Consider the following 21,923-nt stretch of genomic DNA (forward strand, 5'->3'; position numbering starts at 1 on the left):
TCGATGACCTCTGCATCCGACGGCTTTCCAGCCTTTCTGATGTTGTTCATTTTGTATGATTTCAACTCTTTGTATCAATAAAGTGAAATAAATGTGTAAATGGTAGCGATCAGCGAGCCGCCTCCAAAGTGTTTTCGCAAATGGTTACACAGCCAACGTGAATGTAACGATGTTTAACGGACACAATTCAATCATTCATTCATTTATTCATTCATTCATTTATTTATTTATTCATTCATTGTCTATATTGAAGGGTGCTGGAGCTTAAAGACATTAAACCATCTATCTATCTATCTATCTATCTATCTATCTATCTATCTATCTATCTATCTATCTATCTATCTATCTATCTATCTATCTATCTATCTATCTATCTATCTATCTATCTATCTATCTATCTATCTATCTATCTATCTATCTATCTATCTATCTATCTATCTATCTATCTATCTATCTATCTATCTATCTATCTATCTATCTATCTATCTATCTATCTATAGCATTCAGCTGCATTAAAAAGAAACATTTTTAATGCAACATCCATGACCCTCTAACAATAACGTACTTGAAGCAAGGAAGTGCATTTCAGGTTTGCTATGTACACAACCACAAGCTATAGGTAAAAAGATGATTTAGTACATTCTTCAGCTCCTAGGTTTGCGGAATACCACTTTACTTCACTGAAATGTATATAAAGCAAATATTCCTGTGAAGCAAACTTTGAGCCGGGGAGCTGTGGTGTATTAACAGTCACCTTGGTGGTCCAAGCATAAAAAATCTTAACAACCCTCTGTCGAAGATTGAAAACATGTGCATCTCTGAGTATTTAACCAATCGGTGGCTCGTTGCTCCACGCCAATCAGCGTCTTCCTCCTGAACTTCTTGCCTTTTTGTCTTGCACCTTCTACATATCAAGGTGAGAAACCTACACAGCATATGTTTGAATGCACATTAAGAGCGGCGCGATGCTATGAGACTCATAAACGCAGTCATGGATTCCACCGCAGAGAAGCTTGCAGGCATTGGTTCCTGATCCTGTATTTCTTCTAGATAATACGAAGTGTTTTATTACAAGCAAATAAACTGTTGCTTCTTGATACATATCTTTTTATTCTGAAAGAATACATTGCAATCTAGAGCCTCTGCACACAAATACCACACACATGGAACTTCAGAGAAGATTTATGAGCTCAGTCCTGTTACTGAAAACCTTTTGAGTGATCTCTGAATAGTCTGTGGAAACCTCCCTCCATGTGGTATTGATATGCTCTCGCCATAACTCTGTAGTCGAGGCAACATCTGGGCTGCGATCGGGCCGCCCAGCCACAGTTTGCTCCCTTCTCCGCTCAGGAGGGCTGGTGGATGTGCCGTAATGAGAGAGGGGGAGACTTAAATGTTAGCTGTAGTTTACTTATATCCCCGAAATTATTTGCAAAAGAAAGGGAGAAGGGTGTTCACTTTGTGTAACAAAATTAACCCCCGAGGTCTCGCCCACAAGTAAAATACACCAAAGCCGCCGCCGGTCAGCTCAGTCAGAAAAGTAAGAAGACATTGGTTTGGTGGTACCAAAAGAAACAAAATGTGCGATAAACCCAACAAGATATCCAATAGTTTATGTGCTGAATAAAAAATGGATGGGGAATTTAAAGTACTCTGTGTGGAAAGACCAGCGGAGACTTGGAAGTGTGTTGCAATTTGACGTGCGAGAACAAAACAGCAGGCGCCGCAGACGCTCCCGACTGATGTCATCAGGAAAACAGCCAAACAAAACCTATTGCTGAAGTGAAACCCCCGTGCGTGTCCCACGTTTCCTGCTTGCTCTCACCTCGGACCATTGAAAATACAATGCATAGATGCATATACGTATAATCACAGTGCTCTCCCGACATGCGGTTACACAAGTGCGTATTGTAATACCAGACAAAAAGAGCATAATTACAGGCTTTCAAGAATGAGAATCACTGGAGATGGACCCCAAACTCACGTCCTTCCTCTTGCAAACCATCTATTAAACACATCTTATGCGGACGTGTATACCTTATATGAAGCTGTATCATAATTTTGTCAGAGTTGGCACGAAAAACCGAATCCTGCATGACGTAGTTCCTGGTTTAACTCCAACTTTCATGTAACAGGGCCACTGCTGTTAGAAGAGTAGTAAATAAACCCTCATAGAAGCCTCTTCCATAAAGCAGTGAACATCACATTGTTTAACTCAAAAATAGATGTAACGATAGGAAACAAAAGTTCTGTCGTGTGCGTAAAAAGCCGTGCATATGTTGCTTGCCATTAAGATGTAGCGGTTTTGTTCACAATAAAGTGAGAATTATATATGAACTTCAAATGCTGTAAAACAAAATAATCTGCAAAATCTTTATACATCAAAGTACGCTACTTTGCACTTTGTTGCTATTTTTCCTGCATGCTCAGCTAACAGAAGAGTCTTGGATAGTCATTTTAAAACACTTTCAAGCAGCAGTATGGGAACAATCCTGATTGGATGAAATGTTTTATTAATTTTATTAAAGCCAATGGACATGATATTTAAACAAAAGACCCTGTAGATTAAAGAACTGAGAATTTAAAGAAACAAATAAATTAATAGATAAAAATTGGACAGCGGTATGTAAATGTAAACCTTAAAAAATATAGAATTTAAATGTGGTGGTTATGCGACCACAGAGCCTCGCGGAAGAAGAAAAAGAAGAAGCGCCGCCTCTGTTCTCTATGTGGCTTGAACCGGACGGAAGTCATTTGGGTTTGCGAGTGAAAACAAAACAGATTTTACCAGGAGGGAAGAACTATGATTGTGCGAGAGTCCGAAATGAACACACACTGTTTTATATAACAAGACCTGTATCATTTCACTGAAACAATAAATATAAATGCAATAAAATAGATAAATAAAACATGTCATTTATATCTTATATGCTTTGTTACACTTGATGGTGAGCTCTATTGTCATTGTCATTTTGTAGGAATGAAACACCGGTGCGCTGAGGTGACGCTCTTTTATCCGATTTTGCTTTTTGACAAATGCCATCTTTCTTTGTTCGTATAAGAATGAAAAAGAGGAATGAAAATTCATAGCGGCAACAATCGAGGGCAATTTGGCAACTTCTGTGAAAGAAACAAGAGCTGGCTGGCTGGTTGTCGTGTGGTTTTACTCCAGATGATCAACTTGAATAAATCATCACATCTTAAACAAAAATCTCTCCTTACGTCATACTTGGATGACTTTGACAGGCAAGCATTAGCCGTTGAGACATTTAATGACAGCGGTGATTAGTCTGCTCTGAAGAGCAACAGTCTAAGATCTCTTTTGTGGCCAATAGTCATCCCTTTTTTGGGCTCCAAAAGTCATGACATCATACTGGATTATGAGGTCTGAGATTGTTAACAATCCTCAAGGAGCCTTCTGTGGGTGTAAACCTTCCAACAGTAATGTCAGGAAGAGATTTTGGTGTTTCTTCATATTGTTAAAAGGCGATTTAACTGACTGCACTTGGACCGAACCGCAAACACCTCATCCGGCATTTAAGGGGTTTCTAGGGTTCTGCAAACATGATCATCTCTGAGGTTGTACGAACTGGTGATGTGTTATAGTTTTTTGTCTTTTTTTTTTTTTTTTTCTTTTCTTCAAGGTCCCTCTACAGGCATGTGGTAAAAAGGAACAGCTCATACAAAAAAAAAACCAAAAGGTTTCAGTTTGCGGCTAATAAATAACACACAGCCGGTGGTTATGAAGACTTCATCGAATCTGTGTGGATAATGAAATTGCATTTAAATAAATACGCACATTTCCATTGTGGTCCTCATTGAAGAAAATGTCATTTGCACACACAGCTTTATTTTCTATGGATTGAAAATGCATGAAACTAATACTCCAAAACAGCGATGGAGGAAATGCACCAACAGAAGGATCGTGTTGTCAGATTTGCTATTATACACTTTCAAAATCTTCGAATTCATCTATGATGATTAACTGGTTATGAAATCGTGGGGCAAAAAAAGCATATACTAATCATATAAGCATTATACCCATGAGATAGAATATTCTTAGCGGTTACCAAAATGATATGATCATATTATAAGGGGTGTTTCAGTTTTTTCTTTACGAGGCAGTCTCTGATTCATTTTCAATTCATCGAATTATTAAAAACGATATTGCTTTTTTCATCCGAGACCAAATCCAATTCCTTCCTCTAAAAACCGTTGAAGGATGCCAGTATCGGTTTCCACAAGTGAACAGAATGGGGAAATTTACAAAGCGAATGCAGAGTTTGTCCGTTTCCACAAATTACAAGTCAACCAAAAAATAACTAATCAGAGAGTTTCTGAAGTATGTTTTAATAAAGTCTGCGATTCACCAAACACTGGCTCTGAAAGACTTGGGGTGTTTATTTTTTAGGCCGGGCCAACTGACTAATCCTGACTCAGCCATTATATTCATCAAGTACAAACAACTAAATCATGACTAATGGATGGGGCCTCTTTCCCATAATATTTTCGAGTATTTTGTCAAGTCCACGCCGAGCTTTCTGAAATGGAACATGAAATGGATAAACAAAAAAAAAAAAAGGAAAGGACTTCCTTGGACCTCCAATTGTGAGGCAACGCAACAGTTAGAGGAAAGGAAAGCCGCAGAGTTTAGATAAAAACGTGAATACCTCTGCCCCTGTGGTGCCAGCGTTCTTAAACACTTCCAGCCAGCTGTAACTCCTCTCTGCACAAACACAACTTTACTCACGTTTGAACTCGACAAGCCTAAACAATAGTTCACAAAGAATAGGTTTGCTAAAAGCGCGCTGACGAGCAGAAATCGCAAAGTCCCTCGACGAATCCCGGAGTCTCCGGTCTGGTCCTTCAAGCTGCGACGGCCGACTGAGCGTGAAATGCAAGATATTTCCTCTCCATAAAGCGTACATGCAATACATTTCGAATCTTGGAGCCCCTAGCGAGCATTTGACGTTTACAGCTGACGGCCCAGACTTTTATTTGGTTATTTGCATCTTGGCAAAGTGGCATCTCGTACTGATTCCCATCAAGATCCTCTTTAATCCCTTAATATAACATCCTGATGAAAGACTGTTAAAGGTAAGAATGACTCCCATGTTTACTCTATCTTGTATTTAATTTGATTAGATATCTAGATCTAAATAATCTCGGGGTTTATAAAAACCTCTGCCATTCCATTTGGCAAGAAAACAGACATCATGAGTGATGATCATGACTGTATAAATAACAGTGTCTGTAAAACATTAGTAGCAAGCAGCGGTAAAATGTTTTAAGGTCGTGTCCGACAGCTGTGAGGGAAGACAGGAAGAGGGGAAGTGACCGAATGAATGAAAGGAAATCCGCGCTCGCACGTTGCAAGGATAGATGTACCGTGGACAGCCACGACACCTGGGTCTGACACGATGCGATCGTCAGATAAATCTGTGAAAAACAAATATTCAGAATATCATCTGTTTTACATGCTATCTTCTATTACCGCTGTTTCGGTCGTGCTTCCCACGAACAGCCAAGTCTGACTGTTAAAACAAAGTTTTTTTTTCTGCTGACAGATTATGAATCCATATTATATTATATCATATAATGAATCATCTTGGTCATCTTGGTCTTTTCAATCTCCGTGCATGGAGACTAAATATGTGCACATCACAAATATGAAATATGAAACAGCAGATCAGTGTTATTTTTTCTTTTGACAGAAAGACTCTTTATGAAGGCCCTTAACTTAATGATGATGATACTGACTCTTATTCGATCAGAAAGATTTATAAATATGTGAATGCCCACAATGTTGCATTGATTAGCGACAATTTCTGTTAGTGCTCAATCATTTCAGGTTCAATTTCAATCCTTGTATAGGAGGAAATGACCCAAGGGTTCAACATATCAAATTTCCTTTTTCTGTTTTGGAGTATCAAGTAAAGACTAAACTCTTGTCAGATTTAGAAAAAATGTTAGTAAGAACACATGTTTTACACAGACAAAGCTCACACACACACACAGACACACACACACACACAAACACAAAGCCCATTTCTTATCATTATGTGTAATCTAGACCGCTTGCTCATTGAGGTCAGTGCCACTTCCTCTCGTATGACATGAATATCCTCTGACCTTTGCAGGAAAGAGGCTCAGGCTAATGCATCAACTTATACCATGCTTTCAACGTGCTTTCAATAACTACACGAATGAAGACAATCGTTTAAAACATCGGCAAATCCAAGGAAGTGACGGCGTTTGTTTTCTCGTCCGTTTTTCAACATCACGTCGCAAAGGCTTTGACGATCAGTGTGGTATCCAACCTCAAACCCAAGTAAATGTTCTTCTTTGGTGTGGAGTGATTTATTATTCCCCTAAATCTACTCTGTTCACATGCAAGCAATGTTTCCCTCGGTCCATCATTGATCTGATTGGTGCTGGCAGACTTAAAAATAATAATGAGGTTTGACTCCAGCTCCGATCAGAGTAATGTTGATTAGATTTAGGTCAGCCATCGTTTTTTGAATGAGGGATTTCAGCAAAAAGTGGTGTGTTGCAGAGTTTTCCGACCAACTCCGAGTCAACACGCTGAGCTAATCCATCTATTGTATAAACTGTAACGAAACAAGCTCGCTCAAAGTCTCCACCTTTCATCTGTGCATGCATGACGGTCTACAGTTTCTTGAACAACCATAACAAAAAGAAATATTGGTTCATTTTCAGTCCAGAGTCAATAAGGGATTGGCGCCAAAATGATTGAAAGTGATCCGAGAACAACAACTAAAATAAAGAACGATAAAACGGCAAAACCAGTCAGCTGACTGGGATTGGTTTCCCAGCATGAGAGCTGAGATCATTTCTATGTGTATCTGACAAAAATGTGGAATTAATCATTAAAGATTGAATCGACTTATTTGTGTCCTTATTGATTCTCCTGACTCGTTTTAAAATCCTCACGACAGCAGAAGTGAAAATAATAAGCAGCTTTGACATGAACTCTCAACAGGGAAAAGTTTCCAAGTATTGAGGCTGCGTTCAGTCTCAGACCAAGATGTTTTGTCAACAATAGGGAGCAACGGTGTTTTCTATCCGGTTTCAAATCCGCGGTCGGAGCTGATTTGTCAAATTAACAAACTCCTACGAGAAGTTGTCCGGGATATCTCCCATCTGTAATAGCACGCCGCGGCCAAGCATTCATAACTGACTGTATCAAAGTACTGCTACTTATAGCAAAGACCAGCATTTGCTTAAAAAAAAACAAAGTATAATTCATTTGTTTAATAAATTCGTTATTTTATCAATACCGCTTATCCTGCGTTCGAGGTCGCGGGGTTGCTGCAGCCTCTCCCGGCTGTCATTGGGCGAAAGGTCGGGGTCGAGACGTACAACCACCGAACCTCTCATTCATACCTCATATAGAGACATACAACTGCACGTTCCTTCATTCACGTCATGGCAAATACGTATCTCCTATTGAACATGTGAGGGCAAAACGGAGAAACAAAATAAAACCCGCGCAGACACAGGGAGAACATGCACACTCTATGCTGAAAGTCTCGCTGTCGAAATACAACCGGCGACCTCCTTGGTCGCGAGGTGGGAGCGCTAACTGTGCAGTCCAATAATGTTAAAATATCAAAATAAAAAAAAGAAATATTTGATTAAGGTTGTATCGTGTATTTGCATTTTATTTTTACAACTGGGTCTCGCAGCACGCATTGATTTGAAGTCATTCACTCTGATATTTATACAATTCAAGCCTGAAAATCCCATTTACCATGAGCAGATGGTAAATTACTACTTCCCCGCTCTCCTCTGATGGATCCACACACCTCAAGAGCCTCGTTCATTCTTCTGAGAAGAATGGACATCTTGGTATCAGGTGTCTTAGGTCACTTTCCCAGAAAAAAGTAAAAGCATCACAAACCTGTATCTGTGCTTTGAACAGAGACCGCATTGTGAGCGGACCTCGATCACATCCGTGGGCGGCTGATATTGAAGTAGAAATGGTTTCCTGTGTTCACTTTTACATTTTCACTTATCTAAATGATGGTATTTTTTTTAACTGCTCTGCAGCGTCTTTAAAAATATGGCTTGGCGACGATGCCGTAAGCGTGATGATGTGTGTAAAGACAGCGCCGCCTGGTGGCCGAGCAGTGCCGCTGTATGGCGTGAGGTCAAATGAGACGAGGCCCCTGGTGAAACAGACCCGGCTAAGTTTAGTCAGGTCACAGACCAGACAGAAATGTCTGGGATAACTACAGCATGTGATACTTTACAGGAGTATGTGTGTGTGTGTATGTGTGTGTGTGTGTGTGTGTGTGTGTGTGTGTCTGTGTTGGCGTGACTGCAGTATCGCATCAACAATTGAGAAATGGGTCAGACCGGAACATCAATCAACACGTCCAGGATAAAAGGGCAACGGTTCCGGTTTCCACGAAGGAGTGAATGAAGCTTTAAACATAAGTCACTTTGTGAAAAAGGTTGAGGGGAAAGCTGTGACATCACAAAGGGTGAGACGTGTGCAGAGAATTCGGCACCGGGTGCCGACAAAAGGAACGTGTGATGTCACAAAAGGGTGACTGTGCTGTCACCACATTCGTTTACATTAATAAAAAAAAACATTATCATTCATATCCCAGAAAATCTGACACCAACCATAGTCGCTGTTGAGTTTAATTTTCTAAATGCTTTTCCTAATTTATAATCACACTGAAGGCAAATTTTGAATAACTGTTCATGAAAAGCAGGTTGCAGCTGTATAAATAACCTTTAGACATGCATGTTTATATGAGGGCCCATTGGTTGATTTTGGGTCCTACAACCCGTCCCATTGGCCAATCAGCTCAGAAAACACAGAAAAATCTAATACAAAGAGCCGTTCCTATGGAAACAATACACGATCTCCTCCAGTTGCATGGTGACTCTCATGGAACTCTAGATTTTTAACCTCCGTGAGACCTGACAGAAGAAGAGAAACGGCACCGGGGAAACAGTGGAGGTTGTTCATAGCCGTTGACCTCGGCAAACAGCAGTTGCTTGGGAACAACAAAAAACAAATCCCAGGAGCCCGGGAGGCCAACAGCCTGAAAACTTCAAACTGTATATCTGAAAATCGTCAAGTTAAGCGTGGGAGCTTCCAGGAGTACGCTGAATATCGAGGGTTTCTTGGTTTACAGTCACACTGAATTGCGGGACGGATACTAACGCTGTTCTGACGCTTATTCCAATTCTCTTATTAGATCGAGAAGGGCGATTCACCAAAGCAGGTGAGTTTGCTAAGTTCAATTTTTTTTTTTTTGTTGACGTTGTTGTTGTTATTGTTTGGATGCAGCAAGAAGTGCAATCGGCTACATCAGACACCAGTTATCAGCTGTCCAATCCTTTTTCCCCAAATCCCACTAGAAAGGCCTAAAGTATGTCCAAAGTGTTAGTTAATTAGCATTGTCATGGAACAATCGGTGATATTGTTACACGCTAAACTCTACTGTTACAGCAGGTCGCTGTAACGTAATCCAGCAAAGCGGTTGATCTGTCAGCCCCTGTGAAACCTGTTAACTACAGTATCCGTGTCTCCCCGCAGCAGCATGGCAAAGGGAAAGAAAGCCAAGCAGAAGAAAGGTAAGACCATCACCTTCAAAATGGCTCACAACTGCGTGGAAATGAGTCTGGATGGGAAACAGCGCCTGAACCTCAGTTTCAAGGAGCTGTCCTCTGTGCCAAAGTCCATCCAGAAGATATGCGACTTGGACGAGCTGGACCTGAGCAGGAACCTGATCCGAAAAATCCCCGACTTCATTGACCAGTTTGTCAGTATCTGTGTTCTGGATCTGCACAGCAACTATGTGAGTAAGAAAATCTCTCCACTGAACTTCAACTGATTGGTACTGAGTATAACATTGCATAAACACTTCAAAAAAACACTTGATGTGGTCACAATAATGAGCTTTTCTTTCCAAATCTATCTCATTCGAGGTCTCCAATCCATCCTTGGAGATCGATCTGAAGATAATATACATGAAACATCACTACTGATTTTACTATCCTTAAATGAAAATTATTTCTGTTCATTTCTAAACTACCAAAGAGGGAAGCTGTTGTTGTTCTCCCTGCTGTCTATTTATTCGTGGATGTCTTTGCTATCTATTTATATATATATTCATATTAATGTTTGACATAACTGTTACGCTGCTGTGACAAAAGGATTTCTTTTGTATAATCCTTTTGTCACAGAATCTTATCTTATCTTATCTTGTCTTATCTTATCTTATCTTATCTTGTCTTATCTTATCTTATCTTATCTTATCTTATCTTATCTTATCTTATCTTATCTTATCTTATCTTAGCTTAGCTTAGCTTATCGTATCTTATCTTATCTAACCTTGATCAGGAGGGCTATTTGCAGACCTGATGGATTGACCTGGGCTGAAATTTTGACTTTTTGTCTTAAATAAGAATTGGATGTTAAACTCCACAGTTGAACATATATGCCTCACATAGGTTATTGACAGAAGAACATTTAAAAGGCATTGGAATTTGAATATCCAGTTTTTCAGTGCTAAATCCAAAGAAAATTCTTTTAAATAAAAGTTACTTCTCATTAAACTAGAGACAGACATATTTTGTTTGTTTTTTTTGTCTATAACACATGTGCTTTTCCATGACACACATAGTTATGAAAAACATTCTGATACATTAACTAAACTGTAGTGTTATTGTTACTGAATGGATTACAACTCAAACGTGAAATGGTGCTTATATTGATCATCTTTTTTGTATATTTTGTCAACATGCTGCATCCGACAGCTGGAGCAGCTCCCCGTGAACATCGGCTACCTCCACAACTTGGTCGTTTTGAACTTGTGCAACAATCGTCTGACGGCCGTCCCCAAAGAGATCGGCTTCCTCGCCAAACTCCGCATCCTCAAACTGGGTCTCAACCTGCTGGAGACGCTTCCCAACTCCATCGGTGAGTTGAAGGAGCTCCGTCAAATCGGCCTTTCCGACAACCGATTCACCCGCGTGCCCCGCTGCCTCGCGAGGCTGAGTAAGCTGGAGAAGGTCAACCTGGATAGAAACCCTCTCTTCGCTCAGTCCTCTCCGAAGCAGCAGTCCATCGTGGTATCGGAGAAGCTGCTCCTGGTCAAGAAGAGCAACCTGTGCCAGGAATGTCTGAACAAATGCCAGATGGAGAGGAAGAAACTGGACGAGGAGATGAAACGGGAGTATGAATCTTCATCCGGCACGCCCTGAGCCGTCTGAAGGGCGGATGTGGACACGTAGCCCTGGTCACGTATATCTTGACTTCTAGATAATTATTTAAAACTCTGCTGAAGTATTACTACTGATGATGTGACATCTTTTGGATTTATTTATTTTGTTTCATCTGCATCAGGAAAAAACCTACACCAGTAATCCCTTTTTTAACGGAGGGGATAAAATGCAGAAACCTCTGGAAGAGCTTTCTAGAACAGCGCTTCGCCCTCTTTAATTAAACGCATTTAGAGCGCAATGAACGGCCTCTCTGTGCTTCAAAACGCTCTTTCAGGAAGCATTGAGTTCACCCCCTGGCCCCTGCCATTTTCAGAAAATATATCTTATATATCTTAACCCTCTCAGGCTCAAATTAAGTTGTAGTTGCAGGAAAAATCTGATATTTGGCTGTCGCAAATCTGCAACATCTGCCTGGAGAAGGTTAAAGCTAGATCTTCTCATATGAGCTGATTCTGGAACTATCAGCAGACAAAACAAAGAGACGAATCTTCGCGGTGCACGTTTTAGCAGTCTCCCCTAGAGGACAGCAGACCCCAAGGCTGAGATGCAGCTGCACATTTCTGTTTATATGTTCTGAACGTTTGAAAATAAGACTTTCATAATTGTGAGGACACCATGAAGATGTTCTTGTTCGCATGGTAAACTGATGGTAAAAAGTTCTGAATAAATAATAAACCGAAAAGAGGGTGTAAGACATTTAACACTATCAAGCCCAGTCACTAAAGTGTAGCAAGAAATCAAAATATTTTCATGTCTTTTAGGGTATCGTTTTGGTTGTCCGGACAACTGTGCTTTTTTTTCTTTTTTTTTTAATGTGCTGCTCTCAATGCTCTCTGATGCCACTGGCAGCTGTTTTCTGTGAATAAGCTCTGAAAACCACGTCAGGGCACCTTCCCGGCTTCACACGGATCAGGTTACCGACTAAATGGTGAATTAAGTGGTGCATTTAGCAGCTAAAGGCTCAGATATATCACCTCAGGTTGTGACTTTGGACCAAAACCTTTATTAGACCTTTTCAGGGGGGGACAGAATCCCAATACTTTTTGTAAATAAACAACAGTTTACTGTTGGTGGATGCACCTTAGTATGTACAACCTGCGCTTTTCCATGTCACCGATCCCAAAGAAGAAAGCTTTTGTTTCAGTCCGAGCGCTGATAAAAATAAGTGCTGTCTCAAAGAAAATCTCAAAAAATGTGTTTTTCCTGGAGGATGACACTTAAAGTCCATGTTTTTGTTTAAACACACACACTTTATTCCCCACATTCTTATTTAAGGATTAGGTTCAGTCTGCCTTCTCACCTCATTTCCATCTGCCTGCCCATCTCCACAAAGGTAGTCAATACTGTTAGAAAACTGTGATAACACCAGAAGCCCCCCAAACACCCACCCATCCCTGGCTTGGAGTTCTGTTTTCAACACATGGCTGAGCCGGAGAATGCTGAGTGAAGGGGATTAAGATCTCATCAGATAGACTCATTAAAAGGCGAATGGCCTGGTATTGACTCATCCACACTGTGACAAACCAATGCTAGGCTGAAATGGGATGGAAAAGCAGCAGAAGCATTAAATTAAGAAGTAGAAAGATTTCTCCTGTGAATTTTGAGACTTTTGTCTTCAGACTTTACAAGTTAATTTACATACATATATATATATATATATTTTTTTTTTTTTAAATAGATATTTTTTCAATTTATACATCATTATGTATATAGCTATATCTCACATGTTTGCAGCTTCATGAATAATCTTGGGTTAAATTAATTGATTTCCACATTGTGTGACAAACCAATGCTAGGCTGAAATGGGATGGAAAAGCAGCAGAAGGATAAAATTAAGAAGTAGAAAGATTTCTCCTGTGAATGTTCAGACTTTTGTCTTCAGAATTTACAACTTACATACAGTATATACATTTAATATATATTAAAAATAAATATACATTTTTATATATATTTCTATAATTATGTATATATCTATATGTCACATTTTTGCAGCTTCATGAATAATCTTGGGTTGAATTAATTCATTTCCCTTCCCTTCTCCACACATCATCTATGAAATGTATTTCGTCCTCAAACCTCTCATTGTTCCATGCATATGTGTGAGGATTTCATTAACAGCCCCGCTCCAGTCTAATGCTCTTTGCACGATGCTCCCAGATGCACGGACACTCCCAGCGCGATTGAAAATCAATTCACACCCATGCACACACATATAGATGCATTGGCTTTCTGTTGCTCCCTTTTTTTTTTTTTTGTGATGGCCATTCCATCAGTTCCTCCACCCCCGCACATCTTGTCTCTCAAACACACACATGGGCAGCCTGGCTGTGAAAATGGAACTGAATCCCTGCTGAAGCAAACCAATGTAGCCAGAAATAGAACCTTAATTAATTTTGATTGTATGACCATGACGGCTTCATTGGCGCAGATAGAGAGTGCTTGGACACGGGTTACATTTTAGGAAATTAAAGTAGAAAACCCAGAAAGTCATTGTGAGGGGCTAAACTTTCCTCTAACATTTACATATTTATACTGAAGCCATGTGAATTCGTAAAACAGGTCACATGGACGAACAGCTCCTTGGTAATTCTTCAACATATACAACATTGACAAAAACCATTAGTTTAGCTGTCGTGCAAAGAAAATGTCCTTCTTTATAATAATGTTTTAGCTGGTAGGAATATTTTGATCACAGTAGCATCAACTGACAGGCAATCCATGTTTTTAATTTTATATCGTGATTTTATAAATGAATCCTCAGCGAGTACATCAACATACTGCGTGGCGGGAAGATCACGGAAGCGTGTATCACACTAAAAATTAACTTTTTTTTATTTTTTCCATATAACCAACATTGGTGTGCTTCCAAAACAGAAATGAGGTTGAACTCAAATGATACATATTTCATGTTTGTTGAAAACACAAAGCTCTGCTCAGCTAGGATCAGCTACAGTTGTCAGCTGGCTGGAAACATTTGACAAGTTTGATATTGTCGTATTAATTGGCGAAACCCAGCTTGGCAGCGGCGAGCGCATTACACCGGGTGCCTGATGCGGGGATGCGGACATGTGTCTGGAGCCGCCTGCCTCTTGGTCACGCTTCTGATGCAAATTCATTCAAACTTATCATGGGTTGTCGGCTCTAGAAAGACTTGACGGGGACTTTAGGTTTTCAAAGAAAAAAATGTCTGTCAGAATGAGCGCCCAATTCACCTTAAACTAAAGGTCTTGCCAAAAATATTGATTTATTTCCAGCTATTGTTAGAATAAAATATACCCAGCCTGGAAAACACGAGGCGATAATAATGGGTGAATGGAAGCTACATCAGGAAGCAGTGAAGGGATGTGAGTTTCTTAGCTCTGATAGAAGTATACATTATTAAATTTAATGATCTCTCCTTCAAGGTGTCTGAATGCAAATGCTGATGTGAAAATTCAGACCGGGGGGGGAAAACCTCATCCGGACAGGCACAAAGCTGCCATCCATACTTGCCGTTGTCTGCTTGTCCTGTCAGCTCTCTTCATATCCATTAGTGGATGAAGTCATGGCCACGAGCTAATTGTCAGTGACAGAGTGGTGAGGGTGGGTAATGGGGGCAAAAGGGGTTGGAGAAAGAAAAAAAGGAGGCGGTCAAGCAGATCTCCAGGGAAAACACCTGTCTACTCCGTGTCCCCACAGTCGGCTAGATAATCTCCTCACAAGCACACATATTATTTCCTTTGTGCTAATTAAAGAATCTGAGACAGGGGTCTCTGTCATCGCCCTGAATCTGACTGTATAAAAAGGGTTTTAATTAGCAGCCACAACTTGAATTTCTGCAAAAAATTAATGGAATAAAAAAGATGAATGTACTGTTCTTTAATGTCTTGCTTTCTTAAATGAATATAGATATATTATCTGTCCAATATTAAATAGAGTTGTTGGATTAGCAGCTCTGTGGCAGCCTATGAATACAAAACTGCAGGTGGGTAAGAAACATGTAAGTGTAATAGATTATCCCACTGTTTTCATTCATTAAAATGGAGTTTTGAGATAAAATTGCATTGCACAAAATCCTTAATAAAACCTTTTTACCATAGCCAATACCAGACTGAGGGGGCTACTCACAGACAGTCTCTGCCGATCAATAAGTAATGCAAAGTCAACAGTCACACCTCCAGTAGCCTTTTAGCACCACCCATCCCTGCTGATATAAAATTTTAATCGTCCTCATGTATATTTCAAAGAGGTTTTCTAAACACTGTGAAATCTGAGAATAAGAATTTGCATGTTTCCTAAACTATTATATATATGGCCTGAGAGGTGACGGGGGAACAATGCAAAACTATAAACAAGCCAAACTACAGTTTTTTGTTTTTTTTTTCTCTCATGACATGCTACAGGGTGCAACTCATTCAACAATTGTTAAGCTACATCACTCCACAGGTAACGCTGATCATCGATCAATAATGTAATTGTGTTAACGGTTTTTACAGCACTTTCCATTATCAACAGCGCAAACTCAGCAACGGAAAATAGACCACCTGACTGACAGATCTGGTACCCAATTTCAAAGACGAGTGAACCAGCAATTCAGCATCAGGTTGGGAATGACAAAAATAATGTAATGTTTGAAACTGTCCGTATGCGTATGTGTGTACCGGTATATATATATTTATATCAGATATAGCACATATATCAGTTATACACTCACGTATGTACATACATACGTGTCTATATACACACACACACACACATATACATATATATATACACACACAAGTATGTATGTACATACATAAATGCATACATATATGCATTACATATAAATACCCCACATATTTTGAATTCTATTCTTTCATGCAAGTCTTTGCATGGTAGACACCATACAAAGCGAGACAGAATGCAACTTGATGTCTTACTACTGGACAAGACCTCTGTTGTGACTGAAGAAACAGGACCCTGTGCAGAATATATTTCTGCAGGGGGTTTTAACACGCCAAGGACATCGGAGTAGTGCTTATATTATAAACAGTTTTCATCCCGACCTTTTCCTGTTTTTCATACAGACAAAAAAAAAAAAAACCTTTGCCGTGTCAGCATTTTGTGATGTCAGCATTTCTATTTGCAGCCTGGAAGCTTTTCTTTTGCTGGCTGGATTGCATGTCTATGTCCAACTAGCCAGATCGGGCTCTCTAAACTAAGTATATGAAGGCATTATATTTTAAAAAGATTGCTTTAGATATAATGTTTTAGGTTGGCAGATTTATCACTGGCATAAACCCACCGTAAACCCTGTCAGATCTGACAGGCACTCTGATCTGCACATAATATTGATAGATGAGGGCGCTTGTGAGAAAATGCCACATGAAGAGGCAACAGCAATGTGCCGAAGAGAACCAGAACGTCACAGAGTTGTCAAACAACCTTTTCATACGGTGTGCGTGTCTTCCAGACCGGCAACGAAATTACAGACCGGTATAACCTTGATGTAGATACAGGAGTGCAGACGCCAAGGAGAACAGGATGACGGGCAGAACAGAGGAAACTTCGGAGGGACCTCGACTTTTAAAAACATGTAGTTGAGATGAACGCAGGCTTTTAGGAACTTTCAACTCAGTGAAGCTGATGTGTTAATGAGTGGACCGCTGACTGCACAGCACGCTGCCCTCACATTTGGTAACTCAGCTGGATAATTGTGCATTAATGAATCAGGTGGTCTTATTCTTCTTTAGTTACCCTGACAGCTGGAATGCGATCCATTAAAGAGATGGATGTGAGGCAGATTCCTAAATGTGTAACAAACCAAACTCAGGAATAACAGAAATAGCTGTGAGTGTGAAAATGCAGCCTGTATTTGTTTAAAAATAAAAATCAGTTTGCATGATGCTATTTCATCTCAAAACTACAACTGGACTTATTGTTATTGTCATTATCATTTTATTTATTTATTTATTTATTTATTTATTTATTTATTTGTTTGTTTGTTTGTTTGTTTATTTATTTACTTATTGATTTTTTTAATTATTATTATTATTATTATTATTTATTATTATTTCACTTCACATGCGTTCATGGATGATGATGAAATTAATTCAAATGGGAATAAAGGAGCTAAAATAATAGTTATATCTGATTAGGAAGCTTACCGCCCACCCTGCTACTGCAAGTGTAAATAAAGCAAACAGGTAGGAGGCCCTGTGAAAGACCCAGAGCACACTAAAGAGATTACGTATATTTCATGCAAGGCCTTTCCCCCCAGGAGGAGCTTGAGCACTCTGCTTGAGGGACATCTGGTCTGGTCTGTCTCCACCGCAACCCAGTCCCGGGATAAGCAGTGGAAAATGGATGGATTTACTTTGCGCCACCCTTTTTCAGATCCTTCTAAGCCACTGCTCTCTGGGTGTGCAGAAAGTTATGGAGTGGATAAACAATACACATTTCAAAATATATACGATGGTTTTCTTCTCTTTCACTGAAAGGGAAGTTGTTTCACTGAAACAAAGCGCGAGCGTGCACGTTGCGGTGCCAGTGTGCACACAGAGACAGCAGCTGGGTGGCTAGGGTTAAACATAACAAGACAACTGCATTTTCCAGTCGGTGTTGTGGTTTAAGATTCAGTTTCTTGTCTCTCCGTGTGGCCGAAGCTGTCAGATTTGGGCGTCCGTTACCCTTTTTTTTTTCATTCTCCCCCTCTTTCCACAAGACCCTCCATGGTAAGCGATCAAGTGAAATATGGATGATTTGGGTGATAAAATCAGAAGGAAACAACGCTCGGTGCCACACCCAATGTCGGGTGGCCGCATTTCTTTCTCCCGACCTCAGTCTTAAACCAAACAGTGGCACTGAAGGCTTTATATTGCTGTCTCATTTTGGCTTCTTGGCGCGTGCATGGGTGTGTGTGCATGTTGCGTGCTAGCGTGCATACATGTGTGTGTGTTTGTGTGTGCATCTATGCTCTCTTGCTATAATTAATTTTGGTTTGTCGTTGGCATGCCCCTCCATTTCCACTCTGTTTCATTTCAGCCTGTGTGACCCCCATCTTTGTTTATGTCAGCTTCATTTTATGCTTGATCAATGTGTGTGTGTGTGTGTGTGTGTGTGTGTGTGTGTGTGTGTGTGTGTGTGCGTGTGCGGGTGTGTATGATCTATCTTTGCCTTCACTGCTTCATCTTACTCTGTAAGTGCTCATGTGTTTTGTAGGGGCAACATTTACACACACACACACATAATCCCCTCCACCCCCTCTGTCTCTTTCCCTCTTTACTCTGTAATAAGAGCAGCTGTGGGTGACGTGGGGCTGCTCTGATTCAATTGCAGTGCAGGACTTGCGGCTATTATCCTCTGTAGGCTGCAGGAGGAGGGCCGGCCGGCTGCTGTTCCCCAGCTGCCGCAGCAATGACAGGTCTGGTGCGGCCTTTTAGAGATGAGTGGGGGTCTGCAATTCTGCATCAGGTTGGAAAAGTGAAAATAAAAACTGTAAGGTTTGAAATACTCTGCCTGGATGTTTTCCAGTTATAATTTCTATCTATCTATCTATCTATCTATCTATCTATCTATCTATCTATCTATCTATCTATCTATCTATCTATCTATCTATCTATCTATCTATCTATCTATCTATCTATCTATCTATCTATCTATCCATCCATCCATCCATCCATCCATCCATCCATCCATCCATCCATCCATCCATCCATCCATCCATCCATCCATCTCATTTAGCTGTAGTCAGACAATGGTAAAGTATTAGCAAGGATAGCCGTTTGCATAAATATCTGAATATATATCTTCCGTATAAGGCCTCCTGAGGGGTCATTTCCTTATCGCAGGGGTTGGGAACCTTTTTCACTGGGAGAGCCATAAAAGCCAAATATTTCTAAATATATTTTATCGAAAGCCATATAGTATTTTGAACATATAATGAATTAAATACGTCTTGGTTTTCATGCGACCTCTGGTGCTGCATGGATTTGTTTGACGCGCCGCTTTATATTTGACCGTTTCATCGATGCAATTTTATCATAGCGTATTAGACATAGCGCAGATCCAAATGCAAATTCCTCTGTCCTCTGTCCACGCAGCCTGTAATGCACGGTAATCATCTTTTTTTTTCTTTTCGCCATCTTTTCCGTTTCGAGGGTTGACGCGCATAAACTAGTTTTACTATCTGATGAAATTAATTTCTTCACTTTTACAATGACCCGGACGTGCTCGAAAGCCAATGGTTCCCGACCCGACCAATGGGTGACCCATGAAATTTGTCTCCAAAACTAATTTCTGTTAACTTTAAAATGACACAATATTATGAAGAAACATCACAAGTATCTCAAAATCAGTACCAAACTAATTTTTTCTTTTTCAACTCAAAATTGTCTGGGAGCCATATGCCGTCCCAAGAGGAGCCTTATATGGCTCGCGAGCCATAGGTTCCCGACCCCTCCCTTATAGGAATCATTTTTAATTATTACAAGTTTTATTATTTAACAGGGAAACCTCCAGTTTAGTTTGATGTGACCTTTACAGACTGTGGAGCACATACAACCGCAGAGGTGACGGAGGTCGGCCAGTTGAGGAGTGGAGCATCGCTGGCGACATCGCCCTCGGGGAAGGAGGCGGCTCTGATTCATGCTGTCAGCAAAACACCTGTGACAAACACTGGGCTTGACAGGATCAGGAAAGGTAAGAACCCGACACGCACGGTGGAACAGAATAACACCTGTATAATGGGCTCCGTCGATGTCCAGTTATGACGCGGTAAGGTTTCAACCTCAAGTTAAGCTTGTTTGTTCTGTAATCTTGCAATGAAGTAGTGTTAATGAGATCATGAGAAAAATGAGCGTACAAAGCTTAGGATTAACAACGGTGAGAAGTCCAGAAGAGGATAATGTATGTATTTAACACCAAGTATCTTACCAGTGAAAAATATTCATTTCCATTCCAAAAGCGACACATAGTTCCACTACCACTTTATATACAGATAGTAAGTAATTCATTGAAATTGTAATTGATGATTCCTCACCAAGCAGAGTGCAAAGGGTCTGCCAATCTATAAAAGATACTCAGTGCCCGTCCAATGGCTTCTGAAGTTTTGTGTGAGAGCTCATATTTCAGGTAATAGCTTTACATATATATAATTGTATCATATACATACCTATACACAAACACACACGTCCATATACATATATATATACATACATATACATATACATATATATACATATATATGTGCATATGCATATGCATATACATATACGTATACATATAAATATACATACTGAATAGTTTTAATGTTTTAATAGTTACTCTAATACCTTACCCAATTATGTTTTATATTGTTGTTTTTATTGATATAGTATTCATATTAGATTTTTTTTCAATATGATGTTTGCAGCCCTGATAAACGAATGCATGCAAAAACACCTTGGACTTTCTTAGTTGACATCAGATTATAGATAAAAAAAGGTTTGGATCTATGTTGCTATCCTGCGTTTGTATCCGTAGACACGAGTGCAGCCTTACAGATGTTTATCAGCTAATGCATCACTTAATTTGTCCTCTGCTCTCATCCTATTCTATTAGAACCATTACAGTAAACATTTTTATTTTCATTTTTTGTTATTTCTATTTTTGTTGCAACTTTACGCATTTCAAGATTTGAAGCATGGAAGTTTACATTTCACTTGTGTAACAATAGTACCATCTGTGGCTTTTTTTTCTTCAGTTCATCCATGGTCATACTCCGGTTACCAAGTCCTAAAATGTGTCACAATGTTGCACATTTTATGTGTCAATTACAGCCTGCTGAGGCTCCAGAGGAACAAGACATTGTCTGTCAGCAAGGGAACATTATTTCTTCACCCCTAGTTTTTCTTAGTTGTACCACTGGAATGCCTGGAGCGAGTAATTATGACTTACTACACAAGCAGGGAATTTCCCACATTTGACTTTGTGTCATTCTTAAAACACCACGAGACTCAGGGAATTTAAGTGAGGTGATCAGGAGGAAAAAGCCGGTAAAGAGACAATGACAAATAGGGGGTTGAGCCACAGTGATACTGACACAGAGATAGAACAAGCGGGGATGTTTTAAAATTTAATTCTATGTATTTTTTGAGGAGGAAAGCATATATATTGGTAAAGGGAAAGAAATAGATGCCCCGGGGGTGGACGATAATACGTGTGAAAAGGGGAAAGGGAAAGGTGAGTAATTAATGAAAGGGGGTGGAAACGAGCTCAGGACCCACAGCTTAATTAGGTGCAGAGGAAGGCGACATCTGCCAGATGACCCATCCCCCCCTCCTCCTCCTCCTCCTCCTCCTCCTCCTCCTCATCCTCTCCTACTCCGCAGTTTCATGCAAATCTTTATAAAGAGGCAATCATGGCTGAAAATGAGACTTGATACGAGGCGTGCTCACACCCGGTCAGGTATGCGCCGTGCTAGTGGGACGTCCTCCTTCCTCCATCCACCCCGGGCGGATGCACCACTATGAATAATGCAGCACGGAGGGGGCGAGGACACTGGGTGTGTGCAGTAGGAGAGAGAGAGAGAGAAAATGAAGGGGTAGGTCCTTCTTCTTCACCACCCCCTTCCTTTCTTTTTTTCCATCCTCCTCCCCTCCCCTGTTCTCCCAACCCCCTTGCTCCTGGCCGCACTGCAGAAGGTCAGGGAG

At 40.2% G+C, this 21,923-nt stretch overlaps 1 protein-coding gene across 1 annotated transcript; it reads left to right on the top strand.

Annotated features, from left to right (window-relative positions):
* Positions 1 to 9,512: 9,512 nt before the first annotated feature.
* lrrc18b (leucine rich repeat containing 18b) lies at positions 9,513 to 11,250 on the top strand. Its single transcript, XM_086140242.1, has 2 exons — positions 9,513 to 9,842; positions 10,804 to 11,250. Exons 1-2 carry the CDS (start codon positions 9,585 to 9,587, stop codon positions 11,248 to 11,250), a joined length of 705 nt encoding a protein of 234 aa, XP_085996368.1. The 5' UTR covers positions 9,513 to 9,584.
* The last annotated feature ends 10,673 nt before the right edge of the window (positions 11,251 to 21,923 follow it).

Source organism: Fistularia commersonii, chromosome 33 (assembly GCF_037954325.1).
Source record: "Fistularia commersonii isolate RoL2024-O1a breed Wild chromosome 33, RoL_Fcom_v1.0, whole genome shotgun sequence".
Lineage (NCBI taxonomy): Eukaryota > Metazoa > Chordata > Actinopteri > Syngnathiformes > Fistulariidae > Fistularia > Fistularia commersonii.

Bases quoted from the DNA above. Each gene is read 5' to 3' on its own strand.
- lrrc18b (XM_086140242.1), top strand. From the start codon at position 9,585: ATGGCAAAGGGAAAGAAAGCCAAGCAGAAGAAAGGTAAGACCATCACC. The intron at 9,843-10,803 runs GTGAGTAAGAAA...TGCATCCGACAG, and splicing joins TGGATCTGCACAGCAACTAT to CTGGAGCAGCTCCCCGTGAA.